Genomic DNA, 24593 nt, shown 5'->3' on the forward strand with positions numbered 1-24593 from the left:
TGAGCGACTAATACATTAAAAATGTTGATGAGCAAAAAAATGAAGTAAAATAAATAAAATGTACGCATTCGTTAAAAATTAAACTAAACGTTGAACGCTCGTGATTAAAAGTATACATACTCGTACCTATGTATCACTTTCATCAATTGAGAAACTACACGATTTAACTATTACAGTAGCCTACAATATTTCACTAGAAGATTTTTCTTGAGACAAATTATTGATCGAGTGGTCAAATTTTCAATTCTTAATTATTTTGAAAGAAACAATTGTCACAATTTTGTATCCGAAGGAAAATTTGACGTGAAAACAACACTAAGAATAGCGGTTTTAGAGCAACTTAAAGTTGTTATTCGGTTTTTATCGTGATTTCGTTATTTTGTGTTTCATTATGTATTTAGTATTTCAGTTGAATTGTAACGAAAAAAACATTTTACAACATTAAAAGTGAAAAAATTGTTGAAACTTGCTCTGGAGATTTCACATAACAGTTCTATAAAATTGATGAAGGTAAAGTAAAAAGATGTACTTAGCATCTAAGTATGTAGGTATTATGTGGAATTTCTCAGAATTAAAGTATTACACTGAATGTTTAAAAATGAAAATCAAACTGTTTTTAATACTAATTTTATTCCAAAATAATGGTATAAGTAATACATTGAGTGAATTTTGATATAATTTTATACTACTCAAGTATTCTATTATTATGTAATAGTGAATTTGTTTTTAAAAAATATCATTCTTAAAAAATAAATACGGAAACAAACAAGAAGAAAAACAAAATGACAAAAAACTCTTTTTAAGAAATAGTTTAGAATTATTTCTCGATTGATGTATCAAATTTCTTACTCACTATATGGTAAATAAGTGATATAAATACTTAGACTTTAAAATTCAAATGCGAAAATTATTACATTTATTCTCTATACAGTCTAGTCACACTTAAACATTATTAAATAATTGAAATCGACGAACGCTCATCGCTCTAAAAATCAAATAACGATTAAATATATTAATATAAATAATTAAATTAACATAATAGAAATGCTTTGTTAAAAAAGAACCAATATTTTCTTGTAATAAATTAGTTACTCAATAAGGTATAAAAAACAAAGTAAAAACATATATCACTTATCATATGGTAGATATAGGTACCTAATAATTTTATTTAATAAATGCATCAAAAAAAATTGAGTACCTATATTAAGTTGTGTTGAAAATAAATTGCACTTAAAAATTTGAAAAAGGTGATTAAACATCTAACTAAAAAGGTAAATAGGTGTTTTTATGTGATTAATTGAAATCGGAATAGAGCACACAGCAATAAAATTCTCTCCTTTTCTCCTTTTTGTTTTGTTTTTGGATTTAACTGAGTTGAATAAGCACCATGAAGTAAGTGACGACAGCTCCCAAGACCTTTAATAAAAATTATTATCAAATTTTCAATAAGTTTTAATAGTTTAATAATATTCCTGTAAAATGTAATGATGATCCAGAAAAATTCTTACCGAAGCGAATAAATCCAGCGATACAGTGAAAAATTTCGCTCCGGTCACCGATAAAGCTTTCTGACATTGCTGACAAACAATCTGCACAAAGGTTTTGGCTTCTTCAGATCCATCGTACCAAGAGCAACTATAAGCTGCTTCCATGACCGAGGAACTCTGTTTTTAAAAATGAAAATAATCGTTTAGTTTACAATTTTCTGCTCATGTTTTATTTTTATTTTATTGTTTTAGAAATGTAAATTTTTACCTCGTCAATGAGCTCGTTACCATAAATGCAGAATGTATAGATTTGTCCCAGAGTGTAAACCAAATATCCGATGGTACTAAAGGCGTAAACATTTACTCCATTTATCTGTGGAATAATTTTGTAGAAAAAAATGCATATTCAATCAAATGCCTAATTACCTATTTAAGGTGATGGTACACAAACTCAGGATGTTATAGAATAGAATACCTAATACAATAACAATAATAAATGTCTAAACTGACAATGAGAAAAATTGACCAGCCACTTATTTATACCTACACTGAAAGGGAACGTCATTAATATAAATTATTGTCAATCGGGGGTAAAATAAAAAAGCTAACAACAATGATAATATGTACATAGATTTTCAACTCCATTAGCAAGTTATAGTTTCAAAAATGGACTGCTAATGTTATGATTATGATAGACAGATATTTTTGTTTTTAATTGGTACTTACTTTCGTTGCCTGATAAGCCAAGAGGGTGAGGGTGAACGTGGTGACCAACATGTGGAATAGCAAAGCCATACCGTACATTTCACTGATAGAGGCCACGTATCTGAAAGTAATTATACTCGTAATTATGTATTACCTGAATCAGTGAATGCATTGCAACGAAATCACATTATATTCGTATCTAAATTTTATACCCTTAAGCCTGAGCTCGCTCATTGAAGACATCATTTTCATCAAAATCAAGAAGAAATCGCTGAGCAAGGAAAAATGGGATAAAATATATTTAAAAAAAAAAAATTTGATAATCTTTCGGATACATTCAAGATTATAAGACAGGCTCATGGCTCATGCTCATGCGATATATGTTCTGGTTTTGTTTTTGGCTGTCACACTGTTCGATTAGGTGTTTTTGTTTAGCACAAGTAGGTACTGCTGATTCGCATTAAGGCAAGATTGTTTTAATTAAAATTTGGTGTTTAGTTTAGGTATATAAAATTATGGTGGAAACTTTCGAACTGTAATTTAACATGGTGCTAAATGAAGACACTTAAAATAGCTAGAATAACAATAGTTGGTACATTATTTGGATTAGTCCTAATGTTATATTTCACTTTAACGTGTGAACAGTTGAAAGCGAAATTTGTCATTAATTTATCTTTAGAGAATATTTAATGTTTATTAAGGTATCTTTACATTTGTGTTACCTACGTTCGCGTTCATTGTTTTCGATGTTTAATCGAAACGATTTGATCTTTTTTTTCCTTATCTAAAGAAATGCGAATAAATGTTTCTGTGGATTTTTTTTCTTTTAAAAGTAGGTAGGTAGGTACAAAATTTGTAAATTCGAAAAATTATTTTTTTTGTGTCTCCTCTCGTGTCTCCTCTCTTGCTTCATCTCTATTCATTTGGAAATTTGATCACGGAAAGAAAATGCAATTTTAATGTTATTGTCGAGTTAAGTGTACGAAAGTGAATGTTTTTTATAGGTAGGTAGGTAGGTATGTAGGTACATACATGAATTATGTTTTTAGACTGAAGCATTTTTTAGTTTTTTGGTGAAAAGAGAGGAACAGGAGAAAAAGTCGAAGAGTCAGTAACTCGAGGAGGAAAAGTCGAATTGAATTAATGATGATGAATGATTCACATACCTACATATGAGGTACTTATGTATAGTTGTTTAGTAATTTATTTTATCGAAACGCCGATTTTTGAAAGACATAGCTTAGGTACGTATATGGGTTTCAGTTGTAATTTTATGAACAAGCTTTCGCCGAGTCATGTTAGGTAGGAGAATTTGACTTCTGCCAGTGGGATACTTCAGCAGCGTTTTTTTCCTTAGCAAATATTATCCGTACAGCTGACCTGGAATTGGTACTTTACCTTATGTCGCGGCACCTATTTTTCGGCCATTATTGAAAATTTCAAAAGATTTAGAAAAATAGTCAAAACCAAGAACTTAGGTACCTGCCTGTATCTACTAATCAAATTTTTTCAAGTTTGGTTCGACTGTATTCCAAAATATTCCACCAGTTTCAAAAATGATATCTTTCCATATATTGGGTGAATTAGTTAGTAAGTTAATGTTCGAGGAGAAAATATTTTCAAAACTCGAATTTATCCAAAAATAAGCGATTTGAAAGTTTTCAACCGCTGAAAACGCCTTCAAGTGGTCTTGCATTTTGATAGCAATGATCTATCTACAGGTAGGTACCTATTTGAACGCTAAATTTCAAATACTATCCTTTGGAACTGGGCCATTCTTTTCGAAACAGGTTTTGTAGGAGCTAAAGCGAATAACCACCATTTTTTCAAAAATATCTCCTTTTGGAGAATCGAATATATATTCTCCTTGAAAGCGCCTCCGGAGATGAAAATTTTTTCGAATGACTTTAAACTCAAAATGAAGGTCTTCACTGAATTTGGTTTCAATCTTTCAATATTCTTTTTTGCAATCCATCCTTATACTCGTGTAAATCTTTTTGCGGGGCATCTACTGACCAGGCTTTACTGTACTTGTGTGAAAATTAGTTAAATTTGCTTAACGTGTAAAATGTACCACATACATACCGTACAATGTGCTTATGACGTTCAACCCAGTACTTGATCGCCGAACGAACCAAAATCTCTTGCTTTTTCGATAGACCATTGGGACCTGTACCTCCACCTCCAGTAATGGTGTTTGAAATCATGTTGTTTCTGTAGTTGTTGTAGTTCGTGGAGTAGTCCTCGTTTTCCTCTGAAATCACGCATACAAAGGGTATAAAAAGAATATAACTTAGATACGAGTAGGTAAATATGCATTCACCGTGAAAGCTGGGCCAAATTTTTCTATGAATTCCAAAAAAAAGGAAGGATGGCAAAATAAATGAAAATTTCATGACGAAAAAAATGAAAACTTTTGATTTTACTGACATTCAAACTATTTCTCAGTAAATTATACCTATACTATATAAGGATTAACGGTAATAAAATTCTTGCAAAGTAGATGAAAAATAATCCCCAACGTTTTACCGATGAAGGAAAAATTGCTAAAAAATAATATTTATATTGTTACGTATTCAAAAGTTGAAGGAAACGGTTGACCTAGTTGTTGAAAAATCAAAAAGTTTCGCCCTACGTTGTAAATTAGATTTTTTCCTCTGGCGTTAAACACAACAGTGAACCGTTCAACTCGTATTTACATAATTTTACTCTTTTCTCGCCACATCAGATGCTGATGCGGAAAAAAAAATTCATAATACTGTGCGTATTACCGTTTTCCACTAACGGCGCTTTAGATCCGGACGAAGGTACTCGGAATAAAGCTTCGGCATTTGGTACTTGTGTATCCAACGCAGCGCTCAATTCGATTAACGGGCCCATAATTTCTTTCAGATGTTTCAACTGTTCGCAAGAATGTATCACCAACGAGCAGAACAACATGTCGCATAAGTTCGCGTGGGCCATTGTGTAGAAGATCCAGAAAAACTGTAATCAATAATTATACAAATTGCAAACACAGTAATGGACTTGCATCGAGTTATGAAGACTTTTTATTTTTCATCATACGCATGTGATCTCGGTAAGTTTAATCTCTTCAGGAGGTTTAATACATATTTAGATAGGTAGGTACATCTTTTAAACTTAATACCTGCATTAAAAATTTAACAACACCATCACACTTGTCAATATTTGACGAAGTCATCTGTGTTGATTAAATTCGTCCATGCAGGTGTGTTTTTATAAGACCATAGAATAAAGGAAAAACGAAGGAAAAGTAGAAAAAGAAAAAAAAACAAGGCGATACTCGTATCTCGCAACGACATATAAACGCGGCTTATTTTTAAAATGCCGAGAAAATGTTAGATGATAAATTTACATGATAGGCTTGTCGTAAATTTATGAAAAATGTCAACTAAATCACGTTTTACAAAAGATATATCGCGTGTACGGAATGCTTTTCATCGACCGTGGCAAGGCTTATAGTCGAAAGAAGTATTTCCACAAGCAGACCGATTCTACCTCCAAGTTTTCTTGGTAATCGTTTATTCTGAGCTTTTCTCCGACGCTAATGGATATGCTACCGTCGAACGAGATTATAAACAATTATTTCTTTCTCAAGTACAAAAATAATATGTAGATATGTAAGTGTTTACGCCGCGCCGGCGCGGTTGGGGGGAAAAATTGTCAAGAAGATTTTTTTCATTATCATGAATCAGCATTTTTTTCTTACCGAAAATTTCCTGACATTTCAACTGTAAATACTAATTAGATATTTAGGTACCAATTGAACAAATCGCATTTTTTGAACTTTTCAACTTACGTTGGGTGTTTCAGGGTAGAAGAAAGACTTTTCAACCAGAAACTGTATACCTACCTACCGCCTACGTACGAGTTCAGTTACCCAACCTGCATGAGGCTCTTTCAAATTTTTATTTTTGGTATCAGGAAAATTTTCAAGATTAGTCTCAATAGTTTTTTTTTTTTTTTTTTTTTTTTTTTTGAAAAAGAGAAAAAGACAATGATTAAAGTTTAGATTCTTTTCGAGCACCCGCTTTTCCAAAAAACAAAAAAACAAAAAAAAATGATTGATTTTTCCCTCGATGATCTGGATATGAAAAATCGAACATGCATTATGTTTGATATGTGTTGCCTGGTTTCTGATTATAAGTCTCGCTACCAACAAACTGTCGTCATAAGAATTTTTCAAATTTTTCAATTTTTTCAGGGTAAACACTATGGAGATGAGAAGGATTGGAGAAAAACTTCAATTCGGAATCGGAAATCAACTCTTCTGAAAATCAAACGCAATGTTGGTCAAATAACTTTATGATACATAGTTAATATTCAATTTTTTTTTCTCCAAAAGTTGGCCGAAATTGAAGAGTGGAGCATACCGCTTCAGAATCCGACATCCTGAAAATATAACGTCAATCCAACCCAATTTAACGTGAAATATGTAGTTTGCATCTCATACTGAATTTCTTCCAAACTTTCAAATTACAACCCTCGGATTTGATATACCTAGGTACCTACTTTTTAAAATTGAACTTTTCCAAAAAAATTTACTTTCAATTTTCAAAACTTTTAGAGAATGATTTTTTAATCGCCTTTGAATTCTTTTTAAAATAGCGCAAATTGATCTCCTCCAGCTTGAAGCGAATTATTTCATTTTATAGGAATAATTCGAAATTGAATACGGTACCTACTTATATACGTATATGTAAACAATTTGAAGCTGTAAATCAAAAATATTTAAGCTCCTTACCCCAATCCGTGAAAAGAGTTCGAGTATAAAATGATGAGGTTTTCTTTTCCTATCTAGCAGAACTGTAGATAACATAAAGAAAATGTGGAGCAAAATTGAATAACTCAAGACCAAAAACGGATTGTCTTGGAGTATGAAATGACCCCTCAATGATGTACGTCTATGTACCAACCTACTTATTTAAAATCAAAATTCCGTTGTTTTCAAGAGCCTTCCTTCTAACTTCGTAAGAGTCAGCGTAGAAACATGGGCCATATTACTATAATCAAATTGAATAACCGTGCTCTGTTTTTAGTTCAAGACACAAAATAAGTAAAAGTAACGATGTATTCTTTTGCTGTATTTACGGCGAACTGATTATGCAAATCTATTAACATAAGTACCTATTTTAACATGACTGGTGCAAAACCTGAATTGATCATTTAAAGAGGGCATTTGTCTGTTTGAAAAAAAGGTAATTCGCATTGATATTTTACGATAATGAATTGAGATAATTCTTCCCTTTCCCACCTCCAACGCATTTCTATCCCCATCACTTTAAATAAGAGTTTTTTTTTGACGAGTTGCTCGTCACAAAAGTATTCTCACGATACTCCTACTCTATCTTCTACTCGAGCTTTTCATTTAGAAAAAGCTGAACGATTGTTTTCTTCACCCTTTTTTTCATTCTTCATTTTTTCTCGAGTCAACTTTTCCATATTTTTCTCACTTCTGACGACGAAAAATTTAACGAAAAAACATCTGACCATGTTTGTCGTAAATCACATATAAATAAAATATAAAACGACGAGGGCATAAAGCGAGAAAAAATCATTCATGTAGAAGACGCACAAAAAGCCATGTAAGTTATTTTCATTTTAGTTCGCCAGCTCGCAAATGTTATAGGTTGAGTGGGGCCAAACGTTTTGTTTTTTTCGTCGATAGTCCCAAAATATTTTCGAGCGTTAGTTATCGCCTGAAACAATTTAATTTTGTCACTCTTGTTCCATGTGTACGAGCAACGAATACGACTTCGCACGTTCAGGTACCCAGATCATTTTTTATCCGAGGATGAAACAGCTCTGGTGAAATTTTTTGCCGGTGCTTCTACACTTTAGCCTTTCGAAAGCCTCAGGCTCGTAGTGTTTTGCGAAATGTGTATATTAAAGCAAATTCACGTGTATCTTTTTCACGTAGGTATTTAACGTGTCGTCAGAAAGATATTCTTTGTTTTATATGTAGTCGAGTATATTTTAGTCGCGTGTACCGTGTAGGTATGGTATATGTATGTGTAGCTTATAGGAAATTGAATTTCAAAAACCCTTCAAAAAATTAGTTCGGTAAACAAAACGTGACGTAATCGTTTCAAAATAACTAAATTGATAATTTAGTAGGTAGGTACCTATAAATAAATTCTAAAATCGCGATCATTATAATATGGCTCTATTCACAACAATGCTTATAACGCGCAAGAATATAGTGCTCGATGTAACCTATCATCTATTTAACATTCTCGCCGTCATAGAATATTAATCAGCCACGTTTTAAGGATTTATGATGCAGGAAAAATATGGCATGGCGTTTGGGTCTTCAAGGTCGTGAAGTTCACTTCGAGTAAAATCAATAAACAGGACATCACGATGACGAAAGCGTATAATTTTTGAATTCAAATGAAGAACTTTTATCTATTTGGGATAACAACGAAGTATTCGATTTTATTTTTGCCTTTTGTATATATACCTACCTCGAATATATAAAGGCACGCAGTGATCTCTCCTTTTGAAACTTGTGTTGGTGAAGAGCGCAGAAATTGTTACTTATCTAATGTTTAAACAAACTAAAAATCTGACCCTTCTCCAAAAAAATCAGACCTTTGATCGAAAATTGTGGAAAAATTGAAAAAAAAATAGTAGGTATGTAGTAGGTATTTACCAAGAATGGTTTTCGTGGAGATTTTCTCACATAAAAGTGGGTAATTTACCTATAAATTTTAGCATCATGCGCAGGACTTATTGGCGTCGAACCGTGATCCTTGCTCAAAAGACGTGTAAAAATTTTCATTTCTTCGTGATTTTTTGACTTTTTTGAAATATGTACCTACGTATTTACCCATTGATAGAAAAATTATTTTCATAAGCCCTAAAAATGGGAGTAGAGGTGAAGATCTTACATCCATGGTCTTGAGATCGGTAACAGTATTTATTCTACTGTCATTTCCAGACATCTTTTGTCAAAAGTAATCGAGTAAGTTAGTCTAGGGAAAGAAGCTGTTTTCATAGCTGTAGGCGCAGCTTTTGTGCTATTCTTTTTGTTTTACATGTTTCAAAAAAATAAAAAATAACTATACTCTTTACTGAAAAGGTATTCCATTCCGTGAGAAAATATTTTGATTGGACGAGGAAAAATTACCAGTGCATCCAAATCTACACTATCAAAAAAAAAAATCAGAAAATGAATTAAGGTAGGTAGGTAATATTAATTTTTGAAAATTTTCTGACACATTTTCTTTGAAAGAATCAAAAATTGATCAAGTTACAATGGGGCGAAGCTAAAATTTGATTTTTACTCTACTTTTGACCTCTCAAATCAATCCATGATCTTTAATTCCTTCTTAGAAATTCGGGTTTCCCACGGAACTAATTATAGTTCCATGGTTTTTCCCAGTTGAAGTTCATCTTGAAATCCGTCGTCTGAGGCTTCACGTGATAAATCGAGTTTGAAAGTACGTGAATTCCAGCTCTCTATCAACAAATTTTGATCCGTTCTTAAAAAATGAACTGAACATTTAATCCAGGTTTATTGGTGGTGCTGAATTTCATTTAGATACCTTTGAATTTTGATATGGAATTTTTCAAAAACTAAGGAATCTAAAATTCTTCTGGAAGCTTTACAAGGCCTTGACGTTTTCACACATCAACTTATGAAATCAAAAATAGGGTTTGGACCAAATTTTCATCCTTACATCTCAGTTACGAGTCGAATTCTGATTTTTCAATAAAAAATCAAGCCTTCAAATTTAAAAAAAAATTGTCTAAAAATTGAAAAATAATCAAATTCAGATTTTGTAAATTTTAATACATATATGTACCTAGGTAAGTAATGATATATTTTTTAACGCTTTTCGATTTGGTTCTTTTTTCACAGTGTTGGGAAACGTAAGTTTCAGGTTAGAACATTTATCTAAACCTACGCACTTGAGTGGTTTGTCATTATCATTATTCTTAGAAACGAAAGATTAATAGTCATAGGTATGAATTGGTAATTTTTCAAGATAATATAGGTGGGTAACTGGGTACACAAAATCATTGGTAGGTAAGAAACATGGAATAAGATTGGATTTCGAGATACCGCACGATAATACAGTAGGTAGTAGGTAGAGGTACCTGCGGAATTCTATTGTGGAAGACAACGACAATGACGTTTCACATTTTGTTAAGCTTTTACGTTTCTCATCGTTAAGGGTTAATTTCCATCAAATTGTAAGAAAACTCGTGTCGGATAAAGAGGAAAATGCGAATAAAATGAAATACGCTGAGGGATTCAAATACAATTAGATAAAATTGAGGAAACTGGGAAAAGTTTTAAGTAAATTAAAGAAACGTGAAAGAAATGGCGGAATAAAGCGAGAAAAATCGCGAATTTTTATTCGCTTGATTACTGAAATTGGTTTTAAATTCGCGTACCGCGACCGTCCGCCCCCCCCCCCATGTGATAATTCTAATAGACTCGCCGAGTAATTCGCCTTAAAATGATCAATGATCATTTTACCTGATAGACGAGCGTGCCAAGGTGTCCGATTCCGTGAGCTGCATCGTAAGGGTACCAAGCCGGCAACATGAGACGAGGGGCTTCGATAATCATGGTTCCATTTTCCGTCTCCGGATCGGGTACTTCGCGTACACTCTCTCCTATGAAAGTAATCACGGTCCAGGATACTGCGGCGAAAATCGTAATCGATCCGATCACCATCAAAAGTTTACGCATTCGTCCCAATGAAGCGGCTCGATGACGGGCGTTTGATTCGGCGAATAAAGGATGAGAGTTGGCATTATTCCAGGAGGCCAGAGCGCGATAGAATCTTTCGGTTTTGGTACTGAAGTAAATGAATTTAATCACGGCATGGGTGAAGAATAAAATGGTCACGGAATGCGTGGCTCTCTGATCAGCATCGTATGATTCGGTAAATGCCCACAGTAGCATGAAGACGTAATTCATCATAACCAACATGAATATGATCCACGAGTACAATTTTCGAATTAAACGCATCAAAGCGCTGTTGTCTTCGTAATATTCCGTGATGAACAGCCCGGAAAGCTGCATTAGCCGGATGTTTGGCCATAAGTCGGCCACCAATCCCTGTTTTCGTATTTTTTGCATCGTGATCTATGGTGATTTGCCTGTAACAAGAAAAAAAATTGTTAAATCATCCATGAATCATCAAATGCCTAGGTGTGGCAATTAATGAATAGGGAAAAAAGTACGTAGTTCGAAAGATTAAAAAATATGCACAGGTAGGTACAGTGGCGTAGCCAAGGGGGGGCGAAGGGGGCCATGTCCCCACTTGCGAGCGAAAATTTGAAAGAAAACATGCAAAAATGGACGTTTTTTCGTTGTTTGGACCCATTTTTTCTAAAAATTTTCGCTCTCGCTTCGCTCGAGCAGTAATTTTGCCTTCATTTTCACGAAATCACCACACATTACAATAGATTTCCAGAAAATTACCCCTCATTTCGATTTTTCATGCCTAAAAATCTGGTTTTGCCCCCTCCTTGAGAAAATCCTGGCTACGCCACTGGGTAGGTAGTCGAGAAATTGAATAATATAGGTACGTTTATTTATGATTTATCACTGAAGTGTATCGACTAGCAATTCCGATTGCTGTTTCCCCATTGAACAATTTGTTTGAGGGGTTTTAAAACGAAAAAATGAGGAATTCAAAATCAGTGATTAAAGTTTGAAAACCTCAAAAGCAACTATATACTATCTAAAGTCAAAGCTCAACTTCTCATGATGAGTGCAAAAGTTGAAAGCTGTCGATTGAAAATGTGAAAAAATTACAATCAAGACTCTTTTTATACTCTCTTTTCAACAAACTGCATGATTTTTGAAAGGTGTTTTTCAACGCCCTAAGAAGTAAGTACATATGTGACCCCGCCTGACAAAATCGACCATTTCGACAAACAAAGTGCCCAAAATAATGACGTTTAAAATGAATCTTATGGGTTGAAAGATCAGATTTTTGAAAAAAAAACAATGGTTGATTTTGTCAGGAGGGGTCACATATGTCTTACAATGTTCATAATTTTGGTCTAAATTTTTAAAAACAATCATTTTCATCAAATTTTTCGAATTTAATGTTTGTTTGTTTTTTTACCGATTTGAGTCGACAGTGCTGGAAAAAATTCAATCAAAAAAATTCAATTTAGACAGTTTGTTGTAAATGATCGTGAAAAGTACTTACGAGTATAACCAAATAATTTTTTGCATACAAGTAAACCTTTACAATCCATCCGCTCTGATTTAGCTGAAATTGGCTCACTGAAAGAAGTGATCCAAACTTCGAAATAAAATTTTGAGCCGCCTAGGTAGGTAGGTAAGTATATTGATTTTTCAATTTTTGGTAACTTTTTGAAAATGCGGCGGAAATATGCCATTGGAACCTTTATACATAAATTAGTTTTCTATAAAAATAGTAAAAACCTGAAAATCAGTTGACAATGTTGACATACTTACTATAAAATTGGCCTTTCTGAAACGATTGTCACAATTTTCAAGCCGGTCTGAAGGTCAACTTTAAGGAGTAGAATAAATTTTGAGTACCTAATTTGTTGCGTAAATTGCAGACGATTTTGAAATTTTTTTCGAGTTTAAAATTTTCAAGATGTAAACTTTTTAACCTGTCATCTCGGATTTGTAAATACGTAATTACCTGCTCTAACAGATTTAGAATGTTTTGCTTATGATGGGATTAAATTTTCCACAGCGAAAGTTATGTACTACGCCTTCTGGAACGATTGTTGCTGGAAAAAAGTCAACGTTTTCTAGAGGTTTCAGATCAGCTTGAAAATGATGGCAATCGATTAAAAGGATGCATTTCAGTTTAGAACATAATATAGGCCACCAATTGGTACCTAGTCTATTTTCGCAATTTTCAAAAATCCCCCCCCCCAGAAATGTAGTGACTCAAAATTTGGCTCTGAAGTCTGAGTTATCACTTACCTATCAGATCTTTCAATGAGCCGAATTTCAGTTCGATTTAGCACCTATGCAAAAGTGTGATGCAAAGCCTAGGTAACATGAAAAATTCAAATTTCACTATTGAGATTTCCCACGTTTATTGCCCCTTTGTCATATGAAATTTTCATAAGAAAATTGTTTTGTGGTATTTTATGAGCACTAGACACTTGTGAGCCACGCTCGCGTAGAAGTCACTGGCGGCTATTCTCGTTAAAACGTTGAAAAGGATGATAATTCAACCGTATGCGAAATAAGGGTGTTGACAGTTTTTAATCATTTGCCGTTGGCCTGCTGTGGTATTTTTTTCGAACGCCGAAATCGTGTCTGAGATGTCGTAAAATGAGCAAATAGCACGTTTCCTCGTTCCTGTGGGTAATTTTGTATACTCATATTCTTCGTGTTTACAACGAACGTGTCTCTTTACGGAACATGTCTAGAAGAAATAGCCATTTGGAACCTAATGAAAGGAAAAGAGATTTTCCAGCTTCGAAGAAACTATTCCTGCATCTTTTTCCTTCATAGCTTTGAAATATCTCTAATAGGTACCTAACTTACTAGTAAATACGCGCATACTCTTAGATGAAAAAATTAATCGCTAAAAACTAAGAAAATGTTCACTTTTAATTGGGTTAATCACCTTATACTCTCATTTTTGGGATTTTTTCGCTACATGGAATATTTAATACCTAGGTAACTATTATAAAGATGGTTCATGAAAAGGCAGAAAGATTTCTCGTCGGCAAGGATTAAAATGCAGTTTTTTTTTAGCATCTTTACAAAATCCTCGATTGTGGGTTTTCTGCTTCTTTTCGAGGAACATCGAGGTACATATATTATTCTGCAGTACATTAAGTATGGTATAGCTCGAAAGAAGTTTCATGTCAGTCAAGATAACGGGGAAAAAAAGTTAAAATCTATATATTTATGCTTCAAGTATTTTTTTCCTCTTATGTATAATATCGTATAGGTAGGTACTTAATAAACTACTTGGGAACTGCTTTGTAGCAAAAATAAAAATAGAAATAGGTAAGTACCTATGTGCAACAGGATGAATTCTCGCAGATTACGTTGCTTTTTTCGAAACGAAGGATTTTTCTGCGTTTCTTGTCTTTTTTCTTTCCATCCTTTCTTTATTTTTCATTTTTTTTTTTTTTTTTTTTTTTTTTTTGGTAACCGAATAAGAAATATACGACAACGACGAACGTGTACTTGAATATCATATGCTGACGTACAAAATAAATACTTATTTAAAACGTTTTTCAATAGGTAAGGTATGGTATGCGTAGATAGAGATACCTGAATTATGAATAGGTAACCTACAAAAGCTGGAACGTTTTCTGGACGTATTAATATTCAATCATTCGGTAATTATGTCAAGGGTAGAATTTTTGTTGAACTAATTTGTCGTCTTGTTTGAAATGTAAAACATAACTAGTCTGATATTGATTACGAGTTGAAATTAAACGTGTAAATGGTGCTTTTACTTTCCGTCATAGAGTATAATTTAATTTTCAACTATTTAAAGTATCTGTTGACAACATTTCGGCCTCACTAATTAGTAATGAAATTAAACACGCTTTGCCTCAGCTACGTAAAATGCCTCTGAAAAGGTACTCGTAGCAAATACGAAAACCAATTTAGTTTTATTTGTTTTGTAGGTAGCAAATAACGAAATTACGAGCAAAGTGCAACTAGATGCCGACCTACTACATTTTCTTTATGACTAGGTAAGTACACCAGCTAATTCTCTTCGTTGTCTGACTTGACCACAGATCATTTAGTATGAAAGGGTATTATGGAAGCAGGGAGCTTATTCGTCATTTGATGAAATATCTCCAGAAGCACCCCAGTCGAGTACTTCGTATTTTATCCCCCTTGCGAATGTTGATGTCAAATTGTTCGTAACTTTTCCCTCCATTTTCTGTCTCATTTCCTCTTCTAAAATACTCACGATATGTTCTATTAACTCAAAATTTTAGGAAAAAAATTCAAATCTTCAAAATGATGAACGCGTACGTTATGTACATATATCTATACTTCTGCCCTTCCATTCTATGTAGTTCCCTAACATGAACCGTAATTTTCGTTGTTGTAGGTTTAAAGGTTGTTAAAACTTGAAGCAGATTATATACCTTCTATGAATAATGCATTCTGCACCTAGAGGTACCCATCTGTGAGCTTTGAATTTTGGTTATTAAGTTTCTTTATGACTGAAATGAAATGAACAAGTTTAATCTTTCCTTCTTCCCTTCAAAGCAAGTCTACTAATTGCTAATCAAGATTTGGTTGGCCTAAGTTGGGTAGTTATCTACTTACTCGAAAGCAAGCTCACATGTACGAATTAGAAGCCTACATACATTTTGTGCGGTTAATTAAAACAAAAGAAATTTTTTTTCTCGAACGAAGTAGACACTCAATTCTAAAGTTTTTGAAAGCCGAAAAGTGTCTCATCGGGAAACTGAAAAAAAGATGGTACCTACTTCTCTAAAATATTATGAACAGGACATTTGTGGTGAGAATTTCAACATGGAATTTCTTGGACTTTCAATAGCTTAGTCAATTTTATGTTGAAATAAAAAAGAAAAGGGTCAATTAAAAATCGACAATAAATTTGCATCGATTCGACTGCATTTTTTGTCAAAACGTTGTCGAAGTGGTTTTTCAGTTGATAAGCACGCTTCAAGAACTACAATTAATTAATAATCAAAATTCTCTGTTTTTTTTAAATGCGAATTTGCCTTGTGCATTATTAGGTATCTATCTATACCTATAGTCCAGTCATTAAAGAAATTTTTACAGGAAAAATGAATATCAAACAGATCTTTCGCAGATATTGTTCACAGTGGTCCCCTCAACAACATACTAAAAGTCCTCGCCCCTACAGGGTCCGGAACCCCCTTAAAGGGGGGTGGGACCTCCCCCAATTTCAGTTTTTCGCCATTTTCTCCCCCGCATTGCATTTTAGCGAAAAATATGTAATACATAAAAGAATCTACGTCAAATTTCCGATCTAATGACATATCAACTTTCCTCGTAGGTTCAAGGGGGGTGGAACCACAACCATTTAAAAAAGGGGGGTTTCCTGAAAAATACATAAAGGATATAGGCGCCTATGGGGGGTGAAATGGCCCCCGAAAGCGTTCGAGTTGATATTAGCATGGAAGGTGGATACCATTGAGAAACTTCCGTGTGAAAAATTTCAGATTCACACCCCCTCCCCTTTTTGGGGGACTCCCCTTTTTTGACACTTCAATAACACTTTTCTCAGCCCCATTTTAACCGATTTTGAAAATTTTTCAGTATGTTATGTACATCCTTATTAGGTATCCCCACAAAAATTTTCAACCCCTTCCCCTCATATTTACCCCTCAAAATGGCGTTTTTTTCATTTTTTCATGCCTATTAAGAATCAAGATTGCAAGGTACAATTTTAGAAACACGTTTTTTGGATGTATTTTTGACCCCCAAACATCATGTACTTTTTTCAAAATTTTTGCTTTGGTGCGCCGCGCTGAAAAGTTGAAAAAATGTGTCTTAACTGGTTGGGGGGGGGGTGTGAAATGAGAATTTTGGGAAACATGAATATCAATGAGTAGGGTGTCGTTTTCTTATGATTCGATAGCGCTGATCACGAATATGACGTCAGATTTTGTTTAACACTCACACAGCCCCTCCGGAGCCCTCAGCCCCCACCTCAATTTTTGATATTTTAAAAATAAACTTACTTTGATGATTTTGGTGTCGTTTTCTTACGATTCGATACTGCTGAGTACGAATATGACGTCAGATTTTCTGCTACACCCACACAGCCCCTCCGAAGCCCTCAGCCCCCTCCTGAATTTCCACTATTTTTGAAGTTAAGCTATACTTTAACAACATATGGAATATGACGTACTGTCTAAAAAAAACTTGATGGAATTGGTTGTACCTATGTAGTTTATAAATAAATGGGTAATTCCCAAGAAAAGGTCAGTTTTGATATGCATAATTTTGAAAAACAAAAATCAATTTTTTCAAATGGGAATCATTTGCATAAGTGTCCCACATCCCTTTTCTAGTGTTGGCCTCAATTCAATCCCCCGCACTGTTGAAGCCGAAGGACAATCACGCTAGTCGACATATCACACAATAATACAAGCAAAATTTAACATTTTCCCCCTCCCCACGCCTCACCTTCCACCTCTACAGAAAAAATACCTCCGGATTCGAATAATGTACTACAACCTCGAAAACATATCAACCGACGTATTACACATCGATGAGGGTCGAATCCTAATTATTGCTATTTTGGGGGTGGGGTGTGGGGGGAGGGGGTCAGGGGCAACAGTGCGGGGGATTGAATTGAGGCCAACACTAGAAAAGGGATGTGGGACACTTATTCGTACTCAGCAGTATCGAATCGTAAGAAAACGACACCAAAATCATCAAAGTAAGTTTATTTTTAAAATATCAAAAATTGAGGTGGGGGCTGAGGGCTCCGGAGGGGCTGTGTGAGTGTTAAACAAAATCTGACGTCATATTCGTGATCAGCGCTATCGAATCATAAGAAAACGACCGACACCCTACTCATTGATATTCATGTTTCCCAAAATTCTCATTTCACACCCCCCCCCCCCAACCAGTTAAGACACATTTTTTCAACTTTTCAGCGCGGCGCACCAAAGCAAAAATTTTGAAAAAAGTACATGATGTTTGGGGGTCAAAAATACATCCAAAAAACGTGTTTCTAAAATTGTACCTTGCAATCTTGATTCTTAATAGGCATGAAAAAATGAAAAAAACGCCATTTTGAGGGGTAAATATGAGGGGAAGGGGTTGAAAATTTTTGTGGGGATACCTAATAAGGATATACATAACATACTGAAAAATTTTCAAAATCGGTTAAAATGGGGCTGAGAAAAGTGTTATTGAAGTGTCAAAAAAGGGGAGTCCCCCAAAAAGGGGAGGGGGTGTGAATCTGAAATTTTTCACACGGAAGTTTCTCAATGGTATCCACCTTCCATGCTAATATCAACTCGAACGCTTTCGGGGGCCATTTCACCCCCCATAGGCGCCTATATCCTTTATGTATTTTTCAGGAAACCCCCCTTTTTTAAATGGTTGTGGTTCCACCCCCCTTGAACCTACGAGGAAAGTTGATATGTCATTAGATCGGAAATTTGACGTAGATTCTTTTATGTATTACATATTTTTCGCTAAAATGCAATGCGGGGGAGAAAATGGCGAAAAACTGAAATTGGGGGAGGTCCCACCCCCCTTTAAGGGGGTTCCGGACCCTGTAGGGGCGAGGACTTTTAGTATGTTGTTGAGGGGACCACTGTGAACAATATCTGCGAAAGATCTGTTTGATATTCATTTTTCCCGTAGATGGGACAAAATTGGTCTTTAATGACTGGACTACTACAAATATGTAGATATCTAATTTTGCTTCTGAATGTTAGTAGAACCAAACTTTAATTTGTTTGTTTCAATATTGAGATACATAGGTATTAGGTAGGTGCCAGGTGAGTATACATTTTTGTTCATTATAGTTTTTTCGCGCTTTTTCATGCTAGTAGTTTCAACTTATAGCCAATCAGCGAGCAGTATTTCAATAAATAGCCAATCAGTGAATAGAATTTCAGCGAAGCCAATTGGAGATTAAGATTTTATTTAATGCTTAGCAATATTTTGGCGCCAAATTCGAAGAAGTAACCAGCAGTTGTTTGCATCAGTGATGATTAGAAATTTTAGCTCTGTATCTATCAGACATTTCTACGCAATTTTTAAATGACAATAAAATTTACGAATTTTCAGTTCATTACTTATAGCCAATCAACAAATGGTATTTCGACATAAAGGCAATCAGCAAATTACTGTTTATCAAAACCAAATTTGGGACTGATTTGGAATTTAATTTTTAATATTTTTAAATTCATGTACAATTGATTTTATTTACTTAGTTGAATGTTTTAATTTATGAGTTTATTTAACTTCATTTTTAACACCTAAAAGTAGTAGGTCTAAGTACACTGCTTCAAGTTGATATTTAAAAGCAAACTTCGCAACCAATGCAACCATCAACCAATATGGTGAGAGCAAATGCAAAAACTGTCTTGCAATCAGCGAGTAGCTTGTTGGCTTGTTTTCATAATATTCCTTTCAATTGAAGATGTTTACAAGAAAATTTGGTTTTTCTATCTCTGTGTATATCTAATATGATGAACTTGGTGATATTACTCAGGGGTTTGAGAACTGCTGACCTCCCTTATTTTAGTTTTCTTTGAACGATATTTGTCGTAATTATAGATAAATTAAGCGAGTTGTGAGAGGAAAATTTTAATTTTCAGTCTGAAATTAAAAGGTTAAAAGTGGGAATTAAAAATTATTCAAATGGAATAAATTGCGTCACTAGGTAAAAGTTATTGGCGCGTGAAAAATCCTTTTCCGTGTTATGACGTGAAAGAGAATATTTTTCGGCAACATTAGTTAGGTGAATGACTTCTTGTTTCGCCATCGATGCAAATTCAACTCCGAGTCGGTATAAAGCTTTGAAAACTTTTTTAATTTAACTTCGAACCAGAAGGATGCAAAAATGTTGAGTGCATAGGTAGGTACGTCAAATTGAAATTGAACCACATTAATACTCAGAAGTAGATAATCCTTTTAATCCTCTACTTCCGATTTCAACGAAAATTGAATTTCCAAAAGAAGTGCGCTAGAAAAATTCTAAAACTAGTTTTCAGCCGCGAAGCTGATTTTTTCAATGTGAATTTTTGAAGTACGATCTTTCCAACAAAAAGGGTTAAAAATTCTGTTCATTCTTCGCACATTGACTTCTTAAATTTACTTTTTGAATTTACCAACTTTCCTAGAGTCTCCTCCGAGGTAAAATTAATTTTCTCCGGCGTTTTCAAATATCCGTTAAATGAGTAAAATTAACTCGTGTCTAAGTTTTGGCTGAGACATTTACATTATTAAAAAAAAAAAAAAAAAATAGCTACCTATTCAGCTGGTCAAATAGGAAAAATACTTTAAGACCGGGAAAATTCGCTTCGAGGAGTTTTTTGCCATAAATGGAAGCTAGAGGATTGAATAAGTTCTCACGTTGGAGGAGAATAAATATATGGTACCTTATAAATAGGTAGCCAAATCTTTGTATGAATGATACAGAATAATGATTCACGTTTTCAGACTTTTAAACAGCAGGAAAGAAAATTTACTGGAAAAAAGAGTTCACGATTACCTTTGGCAGTTTTTTAAAAATTTTTTGTTGCTACGGTGGCTGCGACTGGTGTTATTGGTTGGAAACGGCGGAGGTGAAATTAAATTCCATCGTAAATTGGCGAACGTAATAAAATTTGCGCACTCGAAAGCAAAAATTATAAAAGTCGACGATTTATCAGTTTTCCCGTCGCGACGTCTACGGTATTTTTCGACAAAGGTAAATGAAATATTATTCTACTTACTTTCAACAGGTCATGGAATATTAGGTGTGGTGTAAAAATACATCAGCCGAAAAAACAGTTACATGATTACTGCGTTATAAAGAAGACCAATCGGTAAAAAACAAACGTATAAGGGACAATGAAGGACACGTTTTGTGAAAATAAGAAAATACCATTGCTACAGACACGTACGTCCCTTATTTTATGACGCAGTTTAACCCTGAATACCCGAAGCTCCGAAAAAATATTGAAATATTTATGAAGCATCATAACGTTGGATGGTCTGTTCGTGTATTTAATGATAGGGAATGTTATTCTTCTTATTAAACATTTACGACTTAGGTATATTTACTTTGAACCGTAATGAATATGGCTAAAAACTAATTTCATTCTTCGACGACAAACTGTTTTCAACTTTTGTCCAATGCTCAGTTTTTCTTCTAGCAAGAATATCGATCATAGCCCTAATTTCATAAGTCGATGAAATAATTGACCATTTTTTGACCATGTGGCTGCAGACCTGAAATGTTTACGCTTTGGCGTTTTGCTATGTACGTGATTCAGCGTGCATTGCAAATTGGCCAACTTCTTGATATTGAGAGGGTTTTGCGTAGAATTAACAACCTACGCGCAACTTGCTCTTTCCGGATTCGTTCACACAGCCCAATGATTTGTGTAAAGAACCAAAACTTTAAAACCCTCTCCAATGTACCTTATTATGGTTATTTGAATAGTTTTAAATCAGACTTAAGCTTGATTTTGTTTAAATAACGAGATGAATTTAATGTAAATAGAAATACCCACACGTTAAAAATACACTACGCCAAATCATCAGCTTATTAATTGCTGTGCCTTTGCCTACCTGCTGATGGGTAGGTATACGATTTCGTTTACGTTTGATTTTTTCCATCGTGTCTACCTCCTCTCTGCCCTTCCACAGCTTTCCTTTCATCGCGCGAATTGAGCTTTGTAAATACTCGATACCCACACGTATGTACATGTATTCGTGTCTTTTTATTTAATCATTTGACGTTGCCTTTTATTCTTGGAATGCGTGTAATAATCCTATACTGATGTTAGTTGTTGATAACTGCCAAATCATGTCGAAATTTTCTATTTTTCTCAGCTTATTTAGAACGATTAGCTTTGTATACGAATTCAGTACCTACCTAGCTGTTTCCTGAAATCGGAATAAGGCTACATATGTTTCGTTTGGAAATTTCGGTACCCTAAAGGAATATGCTCCCCTCAATTTCAGTCAGAAAGGAGAATACTCATTTACGAAGCAACGGCACACTGACTTACTCAGTTACCAACTCTGCAATTTTTTGTCAAGGGAAATGAGTTTTAAGGGTATAGGTACATACCCAGCTTTTCCAAAAGGTATGATGAAAATTGAATAGCCAATTGGTACCGTCAAAAACAGAATTTTAAGAAACATTTCAAAATGAGAATAGAATTTAGAGGCCTAATTTTGACATACCTGTGTGGAAAAAGTTTTTTTGTACCCTAATTTTTTTTACAAAACGTCGTTGTAAACTGTTGAAAAGTAGGCACCTAGGTATACGACGTAGATACTTTTTTGTTTTCTCTCACTCGTGTCAAAAGTTATTTTCTATAGTGCCATATTAACGAAATATAAGGTAGCCTATCTGAAATATTCACGAAGTGTTGGCGGCCCAAAATCGTACATTTGAAGATTTCAAGGTATATTTTTTGAAAAAAAATGGAGCCAAAAATACATTTTTTCTCGCTCATATCTAAAATGACCTACAAAACACGTTAGAAGTTAGATTTAAGTACTTTTTTTTTTTTTTGAGAAAAATCGAACCTTGAAAACGTTTTTTTCCCACTCATGTCAGCAATGGTCCTTGAAACGCATTGTTAGATAGATGAAATAAGACGCAGAAAAAATATTTTTGAAATTTAGCTGTTTAATCGCTCATTTCGGATTTCGAGATTTTTTTGATAAAATTGGATTCCCAAAAAATTCCAGATACTCGCCACGTATATGTAAGTACTATAAAAGTTCGTTGTCAAGTGTTATTCAAATTTTACCAGAAATGTGTTTTCCTGAATGATAATTATCTTATTGTAATATTTTTATTAATTTATGCAATTATTGGACAGTTTTGAGAAATTCAAATCTCGTAATTTTGTTTAACAGTTGCTTTGAAGATTTCCGTGTTGTAATAGGTATAAAAAATGACCTAAATCAAGTTCGAGTCACTGGATAGTTCCTTTGTTGGGCATATCTAAATTCAATTAAGCACAGCCTGCTGAGAAAAAAGGCTGAAAAAAAATTTCAGAAATTTTTTTGTTTTTATGAATGTAAAAAATAAAACTTTTGAAAAAAAAGTTGAGAAATTGATTTTTTTCTCAATTTTGAAGTGAACTTGTAATTTTGTACTAGGTAATTTTTGCTGATAAAATGTTCAATTTGTAGGGACCACAAAATGAAGTTTAGTAGGTAAATGTAAGAATTTTAATTTGAAAGCATACTTTTTTTATTAAGTAGGTACCTACTCGTATTAGGTATTACGTTTTAATCTACATATCACTGAAATACTGCTTTCTTTTTTCCTTTACGTGGGAAAAATTCAATATTTCTCCCAAACAGATTTATTAAAAACTATATAACCTTCTTGTAATACTCATCACGTTTATAAAAAGGCGTTCAGCTATCGTGTACCGACATTTTTTTTGCATCATCATACTATACACAGGCTATAAGAAGAACAAATTCTTTAGAAATACTAAAGCAGCGAGAACATTTCATATGTAGAAAAGCAGGAAAGTAGCTTTGTAAACGGAATTTATTCGATATTTTTTAAAGGAAGGAAATGTCAGATCTTTGTACCGGAAAACGTTGTTTAGCGCTTTTTTTTACTTATATTTTTACGGTTAAATTGTTGAATAGGTATATTATATAGTTTAAAATGATACACATTTTAGTATAAAGTAGATATTATTTCAAATAAACTCGGTGAAAACAGATGGGTTATAAAACGTGCAATTAAATTCGACCGAAAGAAAACTCAATTTTTCTTTTGTGTACAAGCGAGCTGAATTTTAGAATAAAGGATGCCTCCGGTACTCTTCGGGTTCTTTTTCGCAATTACAATTCGGTTGAGAGATTTAATTTCAAACTCAAAGATAACGAATAAATTTTCTTCGGTAAATCAGCGCACGTTTACAAGCCAAGATTTCACCCGCTTTTGATGTTTTCATAACAAAAATGACGCTTTTGGTTTAATAAATTCGAGAGTCGATGGTAAAATATTATCGCGTATTATTTCGAAACCTATTTAAATACGTATAGGTAGAATTTATGAAAGAGTTTGTACTCACGTGAGTTCCAATTCCAACGTATAAATACAACGCTCATTTTATCAAATAAACACGGCCACCTTTCGAATCCGAAAACTCACAAGAGTAATAATTTTGGAGGAAATCGCCGGTATTTATAGATTTTTACGTAAATTTTACTTCCCATTCGAGTAAAAAAATTGTTAATAACCTTGAATGTTTTGGTAATGAAATTTTTACCAGGAAAATGGTAGATTTTCCCAAATGATGCTAAGTATAATTTGTATGCCGAGGTGACGTAGTTTAGTCTTCGACAATATGGCTATTTAAAATACGTTTTACTTACGTATTTACTGAAATTATGTGTCATGTCTGGCGATGCGATATGAAAAAGTAATTTTTCTCGATGCATATTTTATGCAGGTAAAAAGAATGTGGAACGAATAGTAGTATGTACATCGAATATTAACGATTGAAAAACTTATTTCACGGTAGCGGTAAATGAGATAATTAGGTTAGGTGTGTTGTCAAAAGATAAGTACTCACAGGGTGATATGGCAACCGGTAGAGAAATTTTCTCAAAACAAAAAAATTAAAAAAGCATAATTCCTCCTTTATAAGTATACCTATGCAAAATTTCAGATGAAGAATTTCATTAGATAGTTGGCGAATTTTCCAAAATTC

At 33.7% G+C, this 24593-nt stretch overlaps 1 protein-coding gene across 3 annotated transcripts; it reads right to left on the reverse strand.

The window, feature by feature from the left end:
• Nucleotides 1-610: 610 nt before the first annotated feature.
• On the reverse strand, nt 611-24029 carry Orco (odorant receptor co-receptor). Of its 3 annotated transcripts, none has more exons than XM_065345611.1 (8): nt 23952-24029; nt 10705-11333; nt 4964-5177; nt 4278-4446; nt 2214-2313; nt 1756-1860; nt 1509-1664; nt 611-1416 (listed from the first exon to the last, which is right to left on the reverse strand). In XM_065345611.1, exons 2-8 carry the CDS (start codon nt 11311-11313, stop codon nt 1366-1368), a joined length of 1404 nt encoding a protein of 467 aa, XP_065201683.1. In that variant the 5' UTR covers nt 11314-11333; nt 23952-24029; the 3' UTR covers nt 611-1365. The 3 variants fall into 3 exon arrangements, with proteins under 3 accessions (XP_065201683.1, XP_065201681.1, XP_065201682.1); XM_065345609.1 differs by lacking the exon at nt 23952-24029 and adding an exon at nt 20622-20776; XM_065345610.1 differs by lacking the exon at nt 23952-24029 and adding an exon at nt 20399-20520.
• Between the last annotated feature and the right edge of the window lie 564 nt (nt 24030-24593).

This window comes from Planococcus citri, chromosome 1 (genome assembly GCF_950023065.1).
Source record: "Planococcus citri chromosome 1, ihPlaCitr1.1, whole genome shotgun sequence".
NCBI classification, from domain to species: domain Eukaryota; kingdom Metazoa; phylum Arthropoda; class Insecta; order Hemiptera; family Pseudococcidae; genus Planococcus; species Planococcus citri.

Bases quoted from the DNA above. Each gene is read 5' to 3' on its own strand.
- Orco (XM_065345611.1), bottom strand. From the start codon at position 11,313: ATGCAAAAAATACGAAAACAGGGATTGGTGGCCGACTTATGGCCAAAC. The intron at 4,447-4,963 runs GTAATACGCACA...GCGTGATTTCAG, and splicing joins AGCGCCGTTAGTGGAAAACG to AGGAAAACGAGGACTACTCC. The intron at 1,665-1,755 runs GTAAAAATTTAC...TTTTAAAAACAG, and splicing joins GTAACGAGCTCATTGACGAG to AGTTCCTCGGTCATGGAAGC.